Source organism: Onthophagus taurus, chromosome 6 (assembly GCF_036711975.1).
Source record: "Onthophagus taurus isolate NC chromosome 6, IU_Otau_3.0, whole genome shotgun sequence".
NCBI lineage: Eukaryota > Metazoa > Arthropoda > Insecta > Coleoptera > Scarabaeidae > Onthophagus > Onthophagus taurus.
The window spans coordinates 6,924,470-6,940,566 of record NC_091971.1 but is presented as its reverse complement, the minus strand read 5'-3'; the positions used below and the strand labels follow the sequence as shown (position 1 = coordinate 6,940,566).

General features: G+C 31.8%; 3 protein-coding genes across 3 annotated transcripts; all 3 read left to right on the top strand.

Moving 5' to 3' along the window:
* Positions 1-310: 310 nt before the first annotated feature.
* LOC139429967 (histone-lysine N-methyltransferase SETMAR-like) lies at positions 311-1,327 on the top strand. The gene has a single exon (XM_071196472.1). The coding sequence runs from the start codon at positions 311-313 to the stop codon at positions 1,325-1,327; it is 1,017 nt and encodes a 338-aa protein (XP_071052573.1).
* Positions 1,328-7,111: 5,784 nt separating this feature from the next.
* Positions 7,112-10,410, top strand: LOC111427978 (eEF1A lysine and N-terminal methyltransferase homolog). The gene is made up of 8 exons (XM_023063361.2): positions 7,112-7,254; positions 7,308-7,430; positions 7,486-7,921; positions 8,317-8,579; positions 8,628-8,808; positions 9,389-9,566; positions 9,620-9,928; positions 9,988-10,410. The coding sequence occupies exons 1-8, from the start codon at positions 7,163-7,165 to the stop codon at positions 10,392-10,394; spliced, it is 1,989 nt and encodes a 662-aa protein (XP_022919129.2). The 5' UTR covers positions 7,112-7,162; the 3' UTR covers positions 10,395-10,410.
* A 406-nt stretch (positions 10,411-10,816) lies between these two features.
* LOC111428065 (lethal (3) malignant blood neoplasm) lies at positions 10,817-13,715 on the top strand. Its single transcript, XM_023063475.2, has 4 exons — positions 10,817-11,193; positions 11,610-11,733; positions 11,787-11,918; positions 11,970-13,715. The coding sequence occupies exons 1-4, from the start codon at positions 11,170-11,172 to the stop codon at positions 13,625-13,627; spliced, it is 1,938 nt and encodes a 645-aa protein (XP_022919243.2). The 5' UTR covers positions 10,817-11,169; the 3' UTR covers positions 13,628-13,715.
* The last annotated feature ends 2,382 nt before the right edge of the window (positions 13,716-16,097 follow it).

The window sequence follows — 16,097 nt, the reverse complement described above, 5'->3', positions numbered from 1 at the left end:
TTAATTAATAATCGAAAGTGATAACAGCGACAGTTCTATTAGTAATGAATGTGATGATGAATTACAAACGAAGAGAAGAAAACTACACGAAACTGCAACAACAGATTTTATACCGATTGGTAACTTTAATTTTAGGAGATACACCCAACACGGACGTACGTATAAGTATACGTGTGTGTGTATATTCGGTGTCGTTAAGTGGGGGATAAACAAGCGTAGGGGTAATGCACAAATTGAATCGTTCATAGATTGTTGAGAGGCGAAGTTGGTCGCATCGCTTTGCAGTTAACCTTAGCAAAAAAAAACTAAGATGTTGTTTACTGTAGCGGAAAAGGTACAGATTATAAAATGGTTTTATGGTGGCAATTCTGTAGCCCAAATAATTAATTTGATTCCTGTGGCCTATGAAAACAGATCAATTCCTAATCGCGGAACAATTTCAAATATTATTAAAAACTTTGAGCGACATGGATGTGTGTCTCCACAGAAACACAAATTACGAAGGGGTAAAAGAGATGAGTTACGTGATACGATGATATGTGCTGATGTTGAACGCAATAAAAATCAGTCAAGCAGACAAGTTGCGGAGACGTTTGCTATCAGCCATGTTGCCGTCCTAAAAACATTAAAGAAACACGGGTACAGGTCGTACAAGGTACAAAAAAGTCAGGAACTCTGTGAGAACGATAATATTACAAGGGCGGAATTTTGCTTTACTATGATGGAAATGGCCAACGGAAATGTTGATTTTATAAAAAACATTTTATTTACCGATGAATCTACATTTCCTTTGCATGGTCGGCATAATCCCAGCGTTGCTCGATATTGGAGTCGTGACAATGAACACAAAGTTTATGCGGCTCGTACACAATATCCCCAAAAATTAAATGTTTGGGCTGGCTTAGTAGGTGACCATATTATCGGTCCTTTTTTCATAGAAGGAAATTTAAATGGTCATAAGTATTTAAACATTTTGCAAAATGACGTAATCCCATCGCTTCAACAATTAGATTCCCACCGGCAAGTTAAAGAGTATCTTAACGCACAATTTCCAAATCGTGTAATATCTATTTGCGGAACGTTAACTTGGCCGCCTAGATCACCAGATTTAGCCCCCAATGATTTTTTTCTATGGGGATATTTAAAATCGAAAATTTATGGTTTTGATGAAGAAAGGACAACCAATCTGGATGACTTACAAACAGGAATTCGCAATTGTATACAGGATATTAGTCCCGATATACTAGCGAATGTAAGGCAAACTTTTTACGATAGATTGGGCTATTGTTTAGCACAGAATGGTGGTTTATTTGAACACCTAATATAAAAAATATTTTATTTTTATAGTTTTTTGTTTTATTTGTTGTTTTACAAAGTTTATTTCAGTTACTTACGAATTGTTTTTATTTTTAGAATTAAGAATTTGCTTTGTCTTATTTGAATTTCATTTATTATATTAGTTATTATTTTTATAATATTTCTTATCATTGAACGATGTCAAACGACTGACTGCTCTCCGATCCACTACTCTTGCGATTCCCCTCCCACAAACATACTCCGCGCGCATATGCACACACACAAGTATACTTATACGTACGTCCATGTTGGGTGTATCTCCTAAAATTAAAGTTACCAATCGGTATATCGTATTGGGATTGTTACAATGCGGTTGCTAATGACAAACCTGATATAAATAAAATTCTATTCAATGCAAAAAGTCCTATTTCGGTTGAACTTGATTATTATCTGCAGTGGCCTAGGTTGCCACAACTGCATAGGTTTTTAATATCCGGCCAAAGCCGGATAGTTGCCGGATATCCGTTCCATGACTAGTGATGGAACGGATATCCGGCAGCCCTAGTTAGCATAAGATATCACTATGTTGCATACTTTTATTGCACTAAAACTAGAACTAACACTAGACCTAGAACTAGAAACATTCAGGTTTAGCCATGCGTCTATAAAGACGACTAAACCCGAATGATTCTAGTTCTAGGTATAGTGTTAGTTCTAGTAACAGTGCTAGTATAAATCTAGAACTAACACTATACCTAGAACTAGAATCATTCGGGTTCAGCCCTACGTCTCCCAAGACGGCTAAACCCGAATGATTCTAGTTCTAGGTCTAGTGTTAGTTCTAGTTTTACACTAGAGCTGTTATTAGAACTAACATTCGGGTTTAGCCCACTTAACTCAACGTTATCATAAGTACGTCACCTTTTCCAAGCAAAACTACCCAATACCTGTACTATTAAGTTATATTGCATTTTATGTGAGACAGTACAAGTAGCATAGTAGTTTCGCAACTATGGTTACTGCATTCAGTATAACTGACAATGAAATAATGTTGGAGTAAAAACATCTGCCTACTAAGATTGTCTCTTTAACATAATGATAATAGATATTTCAAAATAGAATTTCTCTTGAAAATTGCATCGTCGGCGTCGTCATAGGAAGTGTCGACAACTTTGGTTGTTTTTTCAAAAAACCATCCCATAATTCAAAACGCTTAGTCCAATTATCGGTCGTATGAGTTTCCGAGGTGCAAAACTGGCGCTGCCCACGCCATCGCGTATACATAAATACGAACGAAACGAACCCGTGGTCGAATCGTTTGGACGTTGGTGAAGGTCGCGAGAGGAAAGGGGCGGACGACAAAACCGCGGGCAGATGTGATTTATAGCGGGCTCATTATCACTCGTTTAGGGAAAATTAATTGCGGCCCGTCCGCGAGCTGCCCCGAATCCCATTTGCATGCGCAGTTAATTAATGTTTACGAAGATTTACAGGTCCATATCTACCTCTCCATCTCCTACACATAATTTTCTTGGTCTGGCTCGTCCGGAAGTGCATAGGTCGGACAAAGCGATTCGCATTATTAATAATTCACTCAATAAGAGAACTGAATTGATGTCGCAATTTGAATTGAGTGAATAAATAAATAAATCGTTAGTGTTAGTCATTCATATCTAAGATGTGATTCACAAATATACAAAATATGTAAGAATTCTTCTTCTTTTACAATTTTTTTTGGTAGTTAAAGTTGGTTTGAAAGAGACTGGACGTTAAGGTATATTGACTGATCGACAGGGTAATAATTCGAGCTGTCGTCGCATCCGAATAACGGGGATCATTATGCGCCAGAAGAATGTCCCTTATTTTTTCTTAACGGTCGCCGAAGCTCACAAAGATGAAGGCTTAACAAGGCACCGCGAGCCCCTTAATTTAATTTAAAGAAAATCCGCCGGAAGCCACGAAGGAAACGCTTTATAATAAATCGCTGCAACCCAATTAACTATACGCGTACGATCGCAATTATTATAATGAGCCATTTCGCACGTCATATTTTATTATTTTTTATATTCGGAACGACGACGTCCCTCGCTGTCGTCTTCGAAGGGCGTCAATATCGATTTATATGCAACGATGCTTTTCGGTAATATCCAATATAATAAAACAAGGTAACCGACGTTAACGTACACAACTCCGTAATTAATAACTGTCCAATGAACGCGTTGTAATTGAGGGAAGAGTCGCCTTATATGATAAAGTTAAGTGGCCTCGAAGGCCTAATATGTGTGACTTATGCAAATTATGCAATAAAAATCAGAAACGGGATGTGTTCTGCTCCGGTATTTTTAATCCACTTCAGGCGAAAAGAGATATATTATTCATTTTATTACCTTTTTTTTTCCCGATACTCTGATCCAATTTTATGGACGTAGATATATTTTGATCGATTTTGTAATTTTAATCGAATAATAAGTTTTGCCATAACAATCAATAAAGTAATTAAAAATGACCTATTTAAATAATTACATTTTTTCTTCAAAGTACCAGTCAAAGTTGCCGTGGATGGTCTTTGCCAAAAACTCATTCTGGAGGGTTTATCAAAATATATTCTGAAGTAAGAGATGTTTGAAGAAAAAATATGTATTAGAAACCCAAATGTTTTTACTTCCAGTGATAGAGCAAGAGTCGTTTGGGAAACCTCATGGAAGACCAAAACAACTAGGACCTTTGAAACTGACTAAGCGCCATTGCCCTGAATTTATTTCATCAACCAAGAAAAAAGGAAGAGGAAAAAAACCTGGTGTTATTGTAAAATATGTAATAAAGGGTTATGCGTTATACCTCGTTTTATGATATACACAGAAAACAATATAAAGTAAAAATATGAAGTTAAGGGGTTAACTAAGATTATTATAAAATCAAATGGGGTAAAAACATTGAAATAAAATTTTAAACTGTTTATTTTATTGCCGTATAAACCGGGAGTGTCCAAAGATAGGATTCGTTTCATAAATTGCTGCTTAACGTCTTATTGGTCACCTGGTAGGTGATACGGTAACTTGTATAATTTATATCTGTCATTCATTAAGATCTAGAGTAATAAACTTAACTTGAACCCTTTTACGATTCACCCTCTATTAAAACGAAAGACAAAAAAATAACCCCGCCATAATGACCTAAAACAGAAAATGAAAAAAAATAAAAAAACGACAATGAGATGAAGTTCGTTAAAACCGGTATGTAATTACTATTGCTATAAATTATTCACACGTAAGTAATAACACTCGGCTACTATAATATTCGTAGTGAATCGAAACAATTAATCAGTTCGTTTTCACATATTCCCCGAAGCGTGACCACTTCATTTTCATTTTTATTTTTATTTTCCCTATCAATTGATAAAATAATAAAAGCTTACCTCGTTCATTTTCCTAAAGGAATTAAACCTTCGAAGAATATTTAATTCCGTTACGATGTCTAATCGAATAAAGCACCTCCTCCTTTCAAATGCTGTGTTATTAATGACCTAAGTAAGTACGAAATATTCTTTTTCGATATTAAATTGACCCTAATGGGCGCAATATTAATGCCCAATTATGATATTGTCAGGGTATCGCGATTCACGATCTCTAGTTGGATAAAAGAGCTTTTGTGTGAGAGGGAAAACATTTTCTATTATTTATGCAAAGGCAATTCATCAAAAAGCTATATCCATCGTCTAACTAATTGGTTCCTTACAAAACAAAAATATATCAACGTAGATTTGATCTTAAGTCATTTAATAAACATTTATTTATATATTTTGAGAATTAATATTTCTAAAACTAGAAACATTCGGATTTAGTCGCTCATCTCTCAAGACGGCTAAACCCGAATAATTCTAGTTCTCGGTCTAGTGTTAGTTCTAATTTTGCACTAGTACTATCACTGGTACTAACACAAGATATAGAACTAGAAACATTCGGATTTAGCCACACGTCTTTAAGACGGCTAAACCCAAATGATTAGTTCTAGGTTTTGTGTTGGTTCTAGAGATAGTTCTAGTTTTACTTCAACAAAAATATACAACAACCTAACATTGAACAACAACTAAAACTAATACTATCACTAGAACTAACTCTAGACCTAAACCTAGAATCATTCGACTTCTAGTTTTAGTTTGATAAGAATATACAACCCAGTACTGAATAACAACTAAAACTAGAACTAATACTAGACTTACAAAATTTCGTGTTTAGCTGTGCGGCTTCAGATGCACGGGAAACTTGCGTACGCGTGTATTGAAAGGTTAGAGGTATGTTTAAAGAAATGATTGTTTTTCATAGATATTCCTGAGAAATTAGATTGATTTTCTATTATCTACTTGGTTTAAACGATATTTAATGTTAGAAAGGATATTAAGGATAATGATTATTTTGTTTGTGCTCTTGTCAACGTAAAAAAATAGTCGTACCTATAATATTCATTGGATTTAACAGTAATCGTTAATAATTCATAAACTGTTTATTACTAAGTAGTATAGAAAATAAGAGATCAATATTAAAATAATATTTTTTTTATAAAATATCTTCTCTTTATATTATTGAACACAACATACCAACCCTATTCTTCAAAAATTTATCCTAAAATATATTTATTATTAAATAGTTGGAAAGGAAAACAATATTAAATAAATAATTAAAAAAAAATAAAATTTCTAAGTAGCTTTGAAGTTTGGAACTGATACTACCTTAAGGTTAGAAAAATTCCTTTAGACTGATTTACGTTCGATGTCGTTTAGTGTGCAAACTTTCGACAGGGAGCGAATTATAAAATTGATTTATAATAGTGGTATTGGTGGGCAATTATCGTTGGAGAGACGACGAGAATGGCGGAACTGCACGCGCGCTAGCGTTCGGACTTCGTTACTTTTGCAGTAATTGCTTGGCACCTTGAGCATCTGCCGTGTGGACTCCGCGATTGGATTGCAGAATTAAAAAAAATTGATAATCTGATGAAATATATTCATTTTTATGGCAATGAGGTCGAAATTAACTTTATCCGCAACAATCGCCATTAACAATTTTACTAATTGATTGTCATGGTGAATCGTTTGATGTAATGAACCAGTTTATGCCATCTTATCGACAGCAATGTTGAACCCTACACACATAATTAATTAACATACTTTGATATTCTTTGTATGTTAACTCATCCATCACCTGACGCTGAATAATAACTAAAACAAGAACTAACACTAGATCTAATATTGTATCAACCTAAAACTGATCATCATATTGAGAGTTAATTAGATGAAATCTAAGTCTCCTAAATTTCGAGAGAAAAAGACAAATTCGCGGTGCTACAATGTGTTTTAACAATATTGTGTTAAGGAGGAATAAGTTACTATTAGATGTGTTGGATTAAACCGATTTCTGGATTAACCCGATAATGTGTTGATTACATTTGGGTTAAACTAAAGTTAATTATAGCAAAGGCATATAATCTATTAGATTAAATAGCATAAGCACAAGATTTGGAACACCTGAGTGCCATCAGTCCTCCCATACGGGTTTGAAGCATGGACGATGACAGCAAAAACTATAAAAAAGATTAGAATAATTGCAAAAGCTGTATTGCTTTTAGACCATAAAACTAAAACAAGTTTAAAACGGAAATAAAAGATAAAAACATAAAAAAATCTGAATTTAATTGCATGTTTAATTGACATCTTATGAGATGATTTGTTGCGCCATCTAAGAATCAAAGGGAGAATTTCAAATTTAAATAACTTAGCAACCTCCTTTTGACAGCTCGCAATGTTTTTCTGTCAAAAAATCTAACCTCAAAATACAACAATACACGTGAATTAACTATTAATCTTTATAAAATGAATTTATTACCTAAAAATAAAGAAGAATTCACTAAAAAAGAATACTGGGAATCGTTCTTTAAAAAAAGAGGAAATAAAGCGTTCGAATGGTAAGTTTAATTAAAATATCAAAATAAAATTAATAATTTTTTTTGTATTAAAGGTATGGTGAGTACCCCGAATTATGTTCAGATCTTCACAAATACGTTCGTCCGAATAATAAAGTTTTAATTGTTGGGTGTGGTAATTCAACGCTTGGTAATGATTTGTATGATGTTGGATATAAGTAAAATTATCTTAATTTTTTTGTTATAAACGTTTTAAAATAACCAATATTTTAGAACAATTACGAATATTGATATATCTCACACTGTTATAAAGCATATGAAAAAAGCTAATGAACAAAAAAGGCCTGATATGAACTTTATTCAAATGGACGCAACAAATATGTCCTTTGATAATGAATATTTTGATGCAATTATTGATAAAGGAACATTAGATGCTTTAATGCCCAATGATAAAGAATCAACAATCATTGAAATTGATAAATACTTAGAGGAAATAAATAGGGTTTTAAAAAATGGGGGGAAATATCTTTGCATTTCTTTATTACAAGAACATATTTTAATCAAATTAATTGATTTCTTTCATAATAGTTCTTGGTTATTTAAAATAATTAGATGTCACGAAGCTGAAAATAAAGCAGAGGATAATAACGAAAATGTTTTTCCAGTTTTTATGGTTGTTTGTAGTAAAATTCAATCTAAATCAACCATGGTAAATTTAATCAATTTAATTTTTTGTAATTCGCGACGGTAATGAAAGCTATTACAGTACTCAAATGGGTGCTGTAATGAGATTTTAATAACATTTTATGAATTTCTAATTGTCAATTCAAATTTCTATTTTCAAGTGTTACGGTGTTACCAACTGCTACATGCCTATTTCCCTATATTGTCAAAATTTATTTTATTTTTGTTAAAAAAAAAGGATAAAAACGCGAATTACAAAAAATAGCATAAAAAACACGTTTCAAAAGACTTAACGCACTCATTCATTGAAAAAACTTGTGGCTTCGTCACTCGTTTTTAAACTTTAAACGCATTTCAAGCGTGTCTTACAAAACTAGTTTTTTAATATATTATTAAATTAATTTAATAATAATTAAATAGATTGCAGATATTTTCTTAGAACTAAATACACAAGGAACAAAAGCTGAGAAACCAGACAAAGTTAAAGATTTAATTTCAAGTATTCAACAATCATCCTTTTTATGTTCACATTTAAAAAACACCACGATAAAAGACGACGATGTAGTATCATTCGAAATTTTTGAAACAAACAGTTCTTCGCCTAGATACACCGCCTACGTTATTGATATTCCGTTTGAACGAGAAAATTTTAAATATGCAGCGTTTATTGTCCCTCAAGGAAGGTAATAAATTATGATTTTGTTGGGCTAAGTTAATTCTTTTTCGTTTAGAGAAGCCGAATGGTTATTTTCAACCGTAGAAGGAAGAAAACAACTCGCAAAAATGTCCCATCATAATCGTTTAACGGTTATTACGATGCATAGGAATCAAACTTACGGGAGTTTAGATGATATTAAAATTGAATTGAATGATATCATTAAAAAATTAGCACCAGTGGATCCCCCTGCTTTGGTAAATATGATTTTTTTTTCTAAATTTATGTAGCTAAGATCAAAGAATTAACACAAAAAACTTCTAATTAAAGAATTATATGGTAAAATTGGTTATGTAATCTCTAAAAAGAATAAAAAAGATAAAACTGAACATAACCACCAACAGAAATTGTTTAACAAAACCCATATATGTATAATAAAACTAGTTTTTTATATCCTTGAAACTACTTTTTGAAATATGTCTTATAAATACTCTTCTATCTATGTCAGTTTGACTCATGGTCCAAACTTAGCTACCATATTGTACAAGAGCTGATTAGTGTGTGGTATAATTTCAGTTGAGTTGAAGGCGACACCGATTTAGTTGCCAAAAATTTCCTCAGCACTCCTACACTTCTATAATAAAATCCGTTCGACGCTCAGTTTGTTATTTTGTTTACAATTTCGCGATATAGCTTCGAAATAATTCGCGAAATGGATTACATTGTTAATTCTTACTTAGGATTATGCAAAGCAAGTATGATTTACTACAATTTAAATAATTTTCTTGATTAATTATTAAAAGTCTAACAAACATCTAATAAAAAAAAACATTTTAGATACCATTTTTGTCAATAAACTCGGAAGTTGGGGAAAGAATCATTCGATATGAAGGGAATTCGAAATTTTCCGGGGATTATGTTATAGAAGATGTCAAAATTGATGAAGTAAAATATCGTAGATTATATTATTTACAAACGCAATTACTTATTCAATCAGAAGCAAGATTAAAAACCGGTAAAATAAATATATTAAAAAAGAATTAAGTTAATAAGAGAATTTTATTTTAGTAAAACCAAGGAGGGGAAATCCAAAAGAAATTGTTGATCCCCTATATCTTAGTTGTAAACATCACCTTTATATGACCCTATCAATATTATTGGGTAATAAAAAAGAGTCTTTAGCTGTAATTGGGTTAGGAGGAGGTGGATTATGTACGTTTCTACATAAATTTCTTCCTAAAACAAGGATTAAAGTGATTGATATCGATGAAGATATGCTAAAAATAGCGACGGAGTGGTTCGGGTTCGTAAAAAGTGAAGAAGTCGTCGTTGAAATATTGGATGGGTTAATTTTCTTGGAAAACTCCTCGAAAAGTGGTACTTAAATTAAAACTTTCTATTAAAAAAAAAAATTAAAACAAACATTTCCATTTTAGACGAAAAGTATGACGCAATTCTTTTTGACGTGGACAGTAAAGATAGTTCAATAGGAATGAGTTGTCCCCCCAAGCAATTTCTTGAAGATTCCACGATAGATAACGTAATCTCTTCGTTAACTGATACCGGAATTTTTGTATTAAACGCAGTTATTAGGGATAAAAAAATAAGACGGGCGATCATTCAGAGTTTAAAGAAAAAATTTAAATTGATTACTTGTTATAAGTTGGACGAGGATCTTAATGAAATTATCGTTTGTTTTAAGGAGGATGTTTCAACAGAAAATATTTTGAGGAAATATAAAAATTGTTGTGTTGAGTTAAATAAGTTTATAAAAAGTAATGGGTTACCTAGAAGGGAATGGATTAATGTTGGATATTTTATGGAAAAGATTGGTTTTGAATAAAAAAAATCCAATTTAATTTTCTTTCATTTCAATCCTTTACTTAACTTTTCTTAACATACTTCCTAAAAGTTGTTGAAATCGACCATACCTAACATAGTCCTGTGTTAATTGATTCTCTGATATCTATTTACGCAGTGTTATTTCGGGTTGTATTGAATTATTTAATTCCTACTCTCCTAATACAATAGATCATAGAAAATCACAATGTGTATTAGGAAACGATAATCTTAAATGAGGTGAAGGTCTCCTTTAAACAGTTGAGATAAAATTTAACTCCTTATTTTTCTGTAAACCTAATACAAAACTGGATCATATGATTTTCTTGGTTAATGTTAAAAATGATTTTTTTTAAATTGGTTTAAGAAGTCAAAAAAAAAATTTGTGCCAAACTTTTATATCACTTTTATAATTGAAGAAGTGTTAAGTGATTAAATAAATAAAATTTCGAACTTGAAAAAAAACTCCTTCCAATTTCCCATTCGATGGTTCTTAAAGATTAATGGTTTTCTTGTGGTTGGATAGAAAAGAAAAGGAACTTTGAGATTTGAAATTGTAGGTGGGAGTGTGCGTAATAAAAGATGAAAGTAAGGATGGAACGGAGAAGACAAACAAATTTGCTTCGTTACCGCTAAGTAATATTGGGGCCTTATCACCGGTATTTGCCTTTTGATGACCACACTTTTGTGCAAATAAATTTCAAAGTTGAGTGACTCTTTTATGGTCGGCACTTCTACGAACGATTCGGCGATTTACTGCTAGATTTTTATCAAGAAAAATGTTTACAAAAATTAAATTCTTGGTAAGTAAATAATTTAATTAAAAAAAAATTATTTTATTCATCAAATTCAATTTGAAAAAACCTTGAAATCCAAAAATAACTTTTTTCAATTGCTAATTTGAGTTTATATTCAAGAATTTATTAGCCAGCATTTTAATGCATAAGATGATATCAGAATATCACTTCAAGCAATGACTTGAACCCCAAAGAAAATTATATTTTAATAATTAATAGTTGATGCGTGAGTGCGAGACGAATTATTGTACTTATTTATAGTAACTGATTAAAATCCTTGGTGCTCACGAAGACCCTCAATGGTAAAAGTGAAAGCTATTATTTATTATGCAAGGACGGAAAACAATAAATGTTTTTTACAGCGTATTAAATTAATTATAATATCACTTATTTTATTTTTGTCATTTTTATGTGGGTAATAGAGTTTATGGTTGTTTTGCTCATACGTCGTCTTTTGCAAAGAAGATAGCAAAGTCAACGATGAAAATCGACCCTATGAGTTTGGATCTTCCATCGATGGGCAACAACATCGCCATGAAAGAAGAGGTACTCTTTTAAATCAATATATTAATAAATAATAATTAAAACAAATTTTTAAGATGCAAACGGAATCATCCAAGGAGAATTCGGGTTTATAACCGCCGATGGAATTTATCACGTAACGGTGTACGCCACCGATGAAAATGGTCGATTCAAAATTTTGAGTATGAGAAATGTTAGGATTAGCGGGCGTAAGAATTAATAATTAATTATTATTGGAATGACTAAATATTTTTTTTTAGCTCTTGATGGGTCTCAAGCTGGATCTTACACCACAAAGCCGCTTCCGATTGGGGAATCTTTTAGCACATCATCTCCAGCAAATATTAATAAGAATCAAAAAGAAGTTTTTACTTCAACTACCTCAATTCCTAAAGTAACGCAAGTTCAAAATGTACAAATTGCTAATTTAGGTGCGGTAACTAAACGTCCAGAACTTGTTAATCCAAATATTCAGAGTAGTAAGCAACCAATTATGTTTACAACCCAAGCAACTATTAAACCAGCTTGTGCTGGGTGTGGTTATGTCACGAAAAGTTCATCGACTACACCAAAAAGTGTCAATGTACCAAGTGGAGGTATTAATGTTGGTCCAAATCAAAATGTGCCACAAAATCTTAATTATCCATCTGGAGGAACTAATCAAGGTAATCAAATATATCAAACTCAAGGATTACTCTCATCAACTCAAGGTGGAATTGATCAAAATGCACCAAATATCCAAAATACAGGTAGTTTAGGTTCAGCGCCATTTAGTGGTCAAAAACCTATCGTTCAAAATGCACCGCAAACATCGCAAAATCAAGGTTCTTTAGGATTTCACCCATCAAGTGGAGTAACCCAACAAGGTCAAACACCTCAAGCTGTAAATGGCCCACAATTTAATATTCAAGGACCATCAAATCAGAATGTTCCACAAACTTCTCTTCCCGGTGGAATAAATCAAGGTCAAGTTCAAACACCACAAACTCTAAATCCTCAAGGAGTTCAAGGAGCAACAAATCAAAATTATCCTACCGCTGGTATAAATCAAGGTCAAGTTCAAACATCGCAAACTCTAAATGTCCAAGGAGTTCAAGGGGCAACAAATCAAAATTATTCTTCTGTTGGACTAAGTCAAGGTCAAGTTCAAACATCACAAACTTTTAATACCCAAGGAGTTCAAGGAACAACAAATCAAAATTATCCTTCTGGAATAACTCAAGGTCAAAGTCCGATATCTCAAGTTAATGATGGTCAATCAATAAATCTCCAAAAACCTAACAATCAAAATGTACCACAAAATATAAATTATCCTAATACACAAACCCAACCAGGTCAAAACTCTGGTTACAAAGGCAATAAAAATATTTTAGGACTAACAACCGAAAGTGGTTCAATTCAAATAACTCCAACAAAAAATACCCCATCAGAAATCCTTTCTCACGGAATCATGAATCAAAACACTCAAAACCCTATTTCGCCAAATCTTCAAACCACTCAACCTCAATCAGAACCCCACAGTATTGTAGATGATATAAAAATAGAAAATAATTCTATATTGGTACCTAATAATCCGCCGATTCCGATTGAGGATAAATACCCTGGGATGAAAGACGGGCTTCCTGATGGAATATCTACTGGGGATATCTCCGATTTGTTATATAAGTTTAATTATACTATAGGGTTCCATGGGCATTACGAAATGGGGTGGAGAAATGGTACTAAAGTCGGGGGATATTTTGTGAATGGACGTGATGGAATTAGTAGGATTGTGACTTATGTTGCTGATGAATTTGGGTATCGACCGAAAGTGAGGTTAATCAATTTAGGGTATGATTCGATTTTAACCCCGAAGGAAGAAACGGAAAAAAGTTTTGGTTTGCAGAGTTTCGAATTTGTGTGGTATCCGTTGAAATGATATTTTTGTTATTGTTGATTTAAATAGACGAGTTTAATGTTTTATAGTGTTCATTTTATAATAATAAAAGTTTTATATGCAACCCAAATAGCATTTTGGTAATTTAAGACATCTATATACATTTATTTCAAATTTGTTTTCGTTTTCTTTTTGGTATTTTTATCTTATTTAAAATAATTAAATAAATATATAAAGTTTGAAATGAACCTAGTACTGACACAAAATAAATAAACAAATTAGATAGTATTTCAAGTTGTATACCCCTTTAACATAGACAACACAAACATCAAATGTGTTATTGTAACTTTATTGTCATCTTTTTAAATATGTTCTTTATGATGATGTTAAAGTGAAGTAGTTTGTAGTAATAAAATGAAGCATTAATGACATTCACTATTCTTACAAGGCGTTGGTGGTCATCATGCGTTTAGGAATCATTAGGGGATTTGGAATGGTTATTATTTTTTATTGATAAAATAATTATTCTGGAGACGATCTTTTTATAAAAAAGGAATTACTTTATTTTATACTAATATTTCGATCTTCCTCAGAGCATAACTAAAATACAAAAGCAACCAATCCAAAAATAACAATCTTACAATAAAAATTCATTACTAAAATCAATTACTATTCATTACTACAAGTTGTGTTTCTTAAGGAAATAACATAATTAAACCATAAAACGTTCATAACAAAATAATTGGAAAAAAAATAATAATAATAATTAGTATAAAATAAAGTAGTTCTTTTTTATAAAAAGATCATCTCTCAAATAATTATTTTATCAATTAAATCAACTATGATCGATTAATTTCTATTTTTTATGGCTGAGAATGATTCTTCAACCAATTTAAGATCATATCAACTTGAAACTGGTCATCAAATTGTGGCTCCTCTGCCGCAAGCGGCCTCGCAAATACAAAAAGGAATTTTGCTTTTAACAAAATGATTCATCATGTTTTCATTAATTTTCAACAACTTTAATAAACAGATACATTTACTGTTAGCGAATCGTCTATATCATTCCATAAATAATTATTTATCCCACATTGAAGAAAAAAGTGTATTGACTTAATTGTTAATACTTCACCTCTTATTATTATCTTAATTTCAACACAAGCTTTTTTTTTCTTGTATGCATTTTTTGTTGATAACTAAACCGAACTAAATCCTTTATGTTTACGTGTGTTGGTAGGTATTTGCGTAGGTCTATTAATCCCGAATCCTTTTATGTAATAAACGGTGGGTGCAAGGTCAGTTTTATAAACGTGTGTCTTAATTTCTTGTAGTTTGTTCACCCATAATAATTCATCGAACGGAAACAATCAGATTGAATTTTTAATAAACCTATAATAAAGTCTTTGGAATATAATCATAAATAAAATAAATTCATGGTCAAAGGATGTTTATTAAAAAAGTCCATTTTTTCTCAAAATTACCAATTACGTCAAGATAGTAAGCAAACAATTTGTCAGCAATTAACATTTCCTTTTAAAGTGGAGAGATGTGGGAAAGATGTCAGATATTTTCCCATCATTTTAATTCGTCAAAATAAAATCTCCTTATATGAAGACGCCAAATTAATTTGGTTGATTTAAAAATAGCCACATCAAGTCGTGTTATGTAATTAGTTATGGTTTGTTGATTTTTTGTTTAGATAATCAGTTCTTGTATTGTACACCATTTTTTGTAATATTTTTAATTTGGGCATGAGTATTTATGTAGCCTTGGTTTTGGGCGCGGTTCCCGTTTTGTCCAAGAACAACCAAAGATATTATTGCGAAGTTGGTTTGAAGTACGAGCGTAGGCGATCCACGGGTTGTGAAATCTCTTATGGTAATCCCGAAATGGCAGCTCGCGGATTTTTTTATTAAGTGCCGTTTCAAGTTCAAACAACCTACACGATCTACTTTCTTTTAAATCTTGGCGTCTCTCGTATAAATTGTAACATAAAATATTTTTATTTCAAAACACCTTTTAAAAAAAAAGACTATAAATAACATTGCACCTTAAAATGATTTACACGTTCAGCGCCCGTTGAATTCTAATTCGAATTCGTAAACATTAGTTTACGTTACTTTGGGTGGTATTCATACAATTCATTTTCGTGCGCGTCGACACCCGCCCAAATTGATAGTATGTGTACACGTTCAATTCAAAATATACTATTTAAATGGAATTATAAGTCGGAGAATGCTGTATGAATTGAAATGTGGGCATTCACAATGCTATTCCATAACCATTCATGTTATTCATTAGAAATAAAAGGTTTTCGATTATTTAATATTTATGATTTATAAATTGATGATTACCAAAAATAAAAAGAAAAATTTTGAGTAGTTTGGAATCCCCCTAAAATCAATAATGAATAAGAGATTGACTCAATGATTAAAACTAAACAATAAAGAATGTAAATGTTAAACGCATAAATGAAAAAGAGATGGTAAATAAGGAATCGCCGCCCACCAAG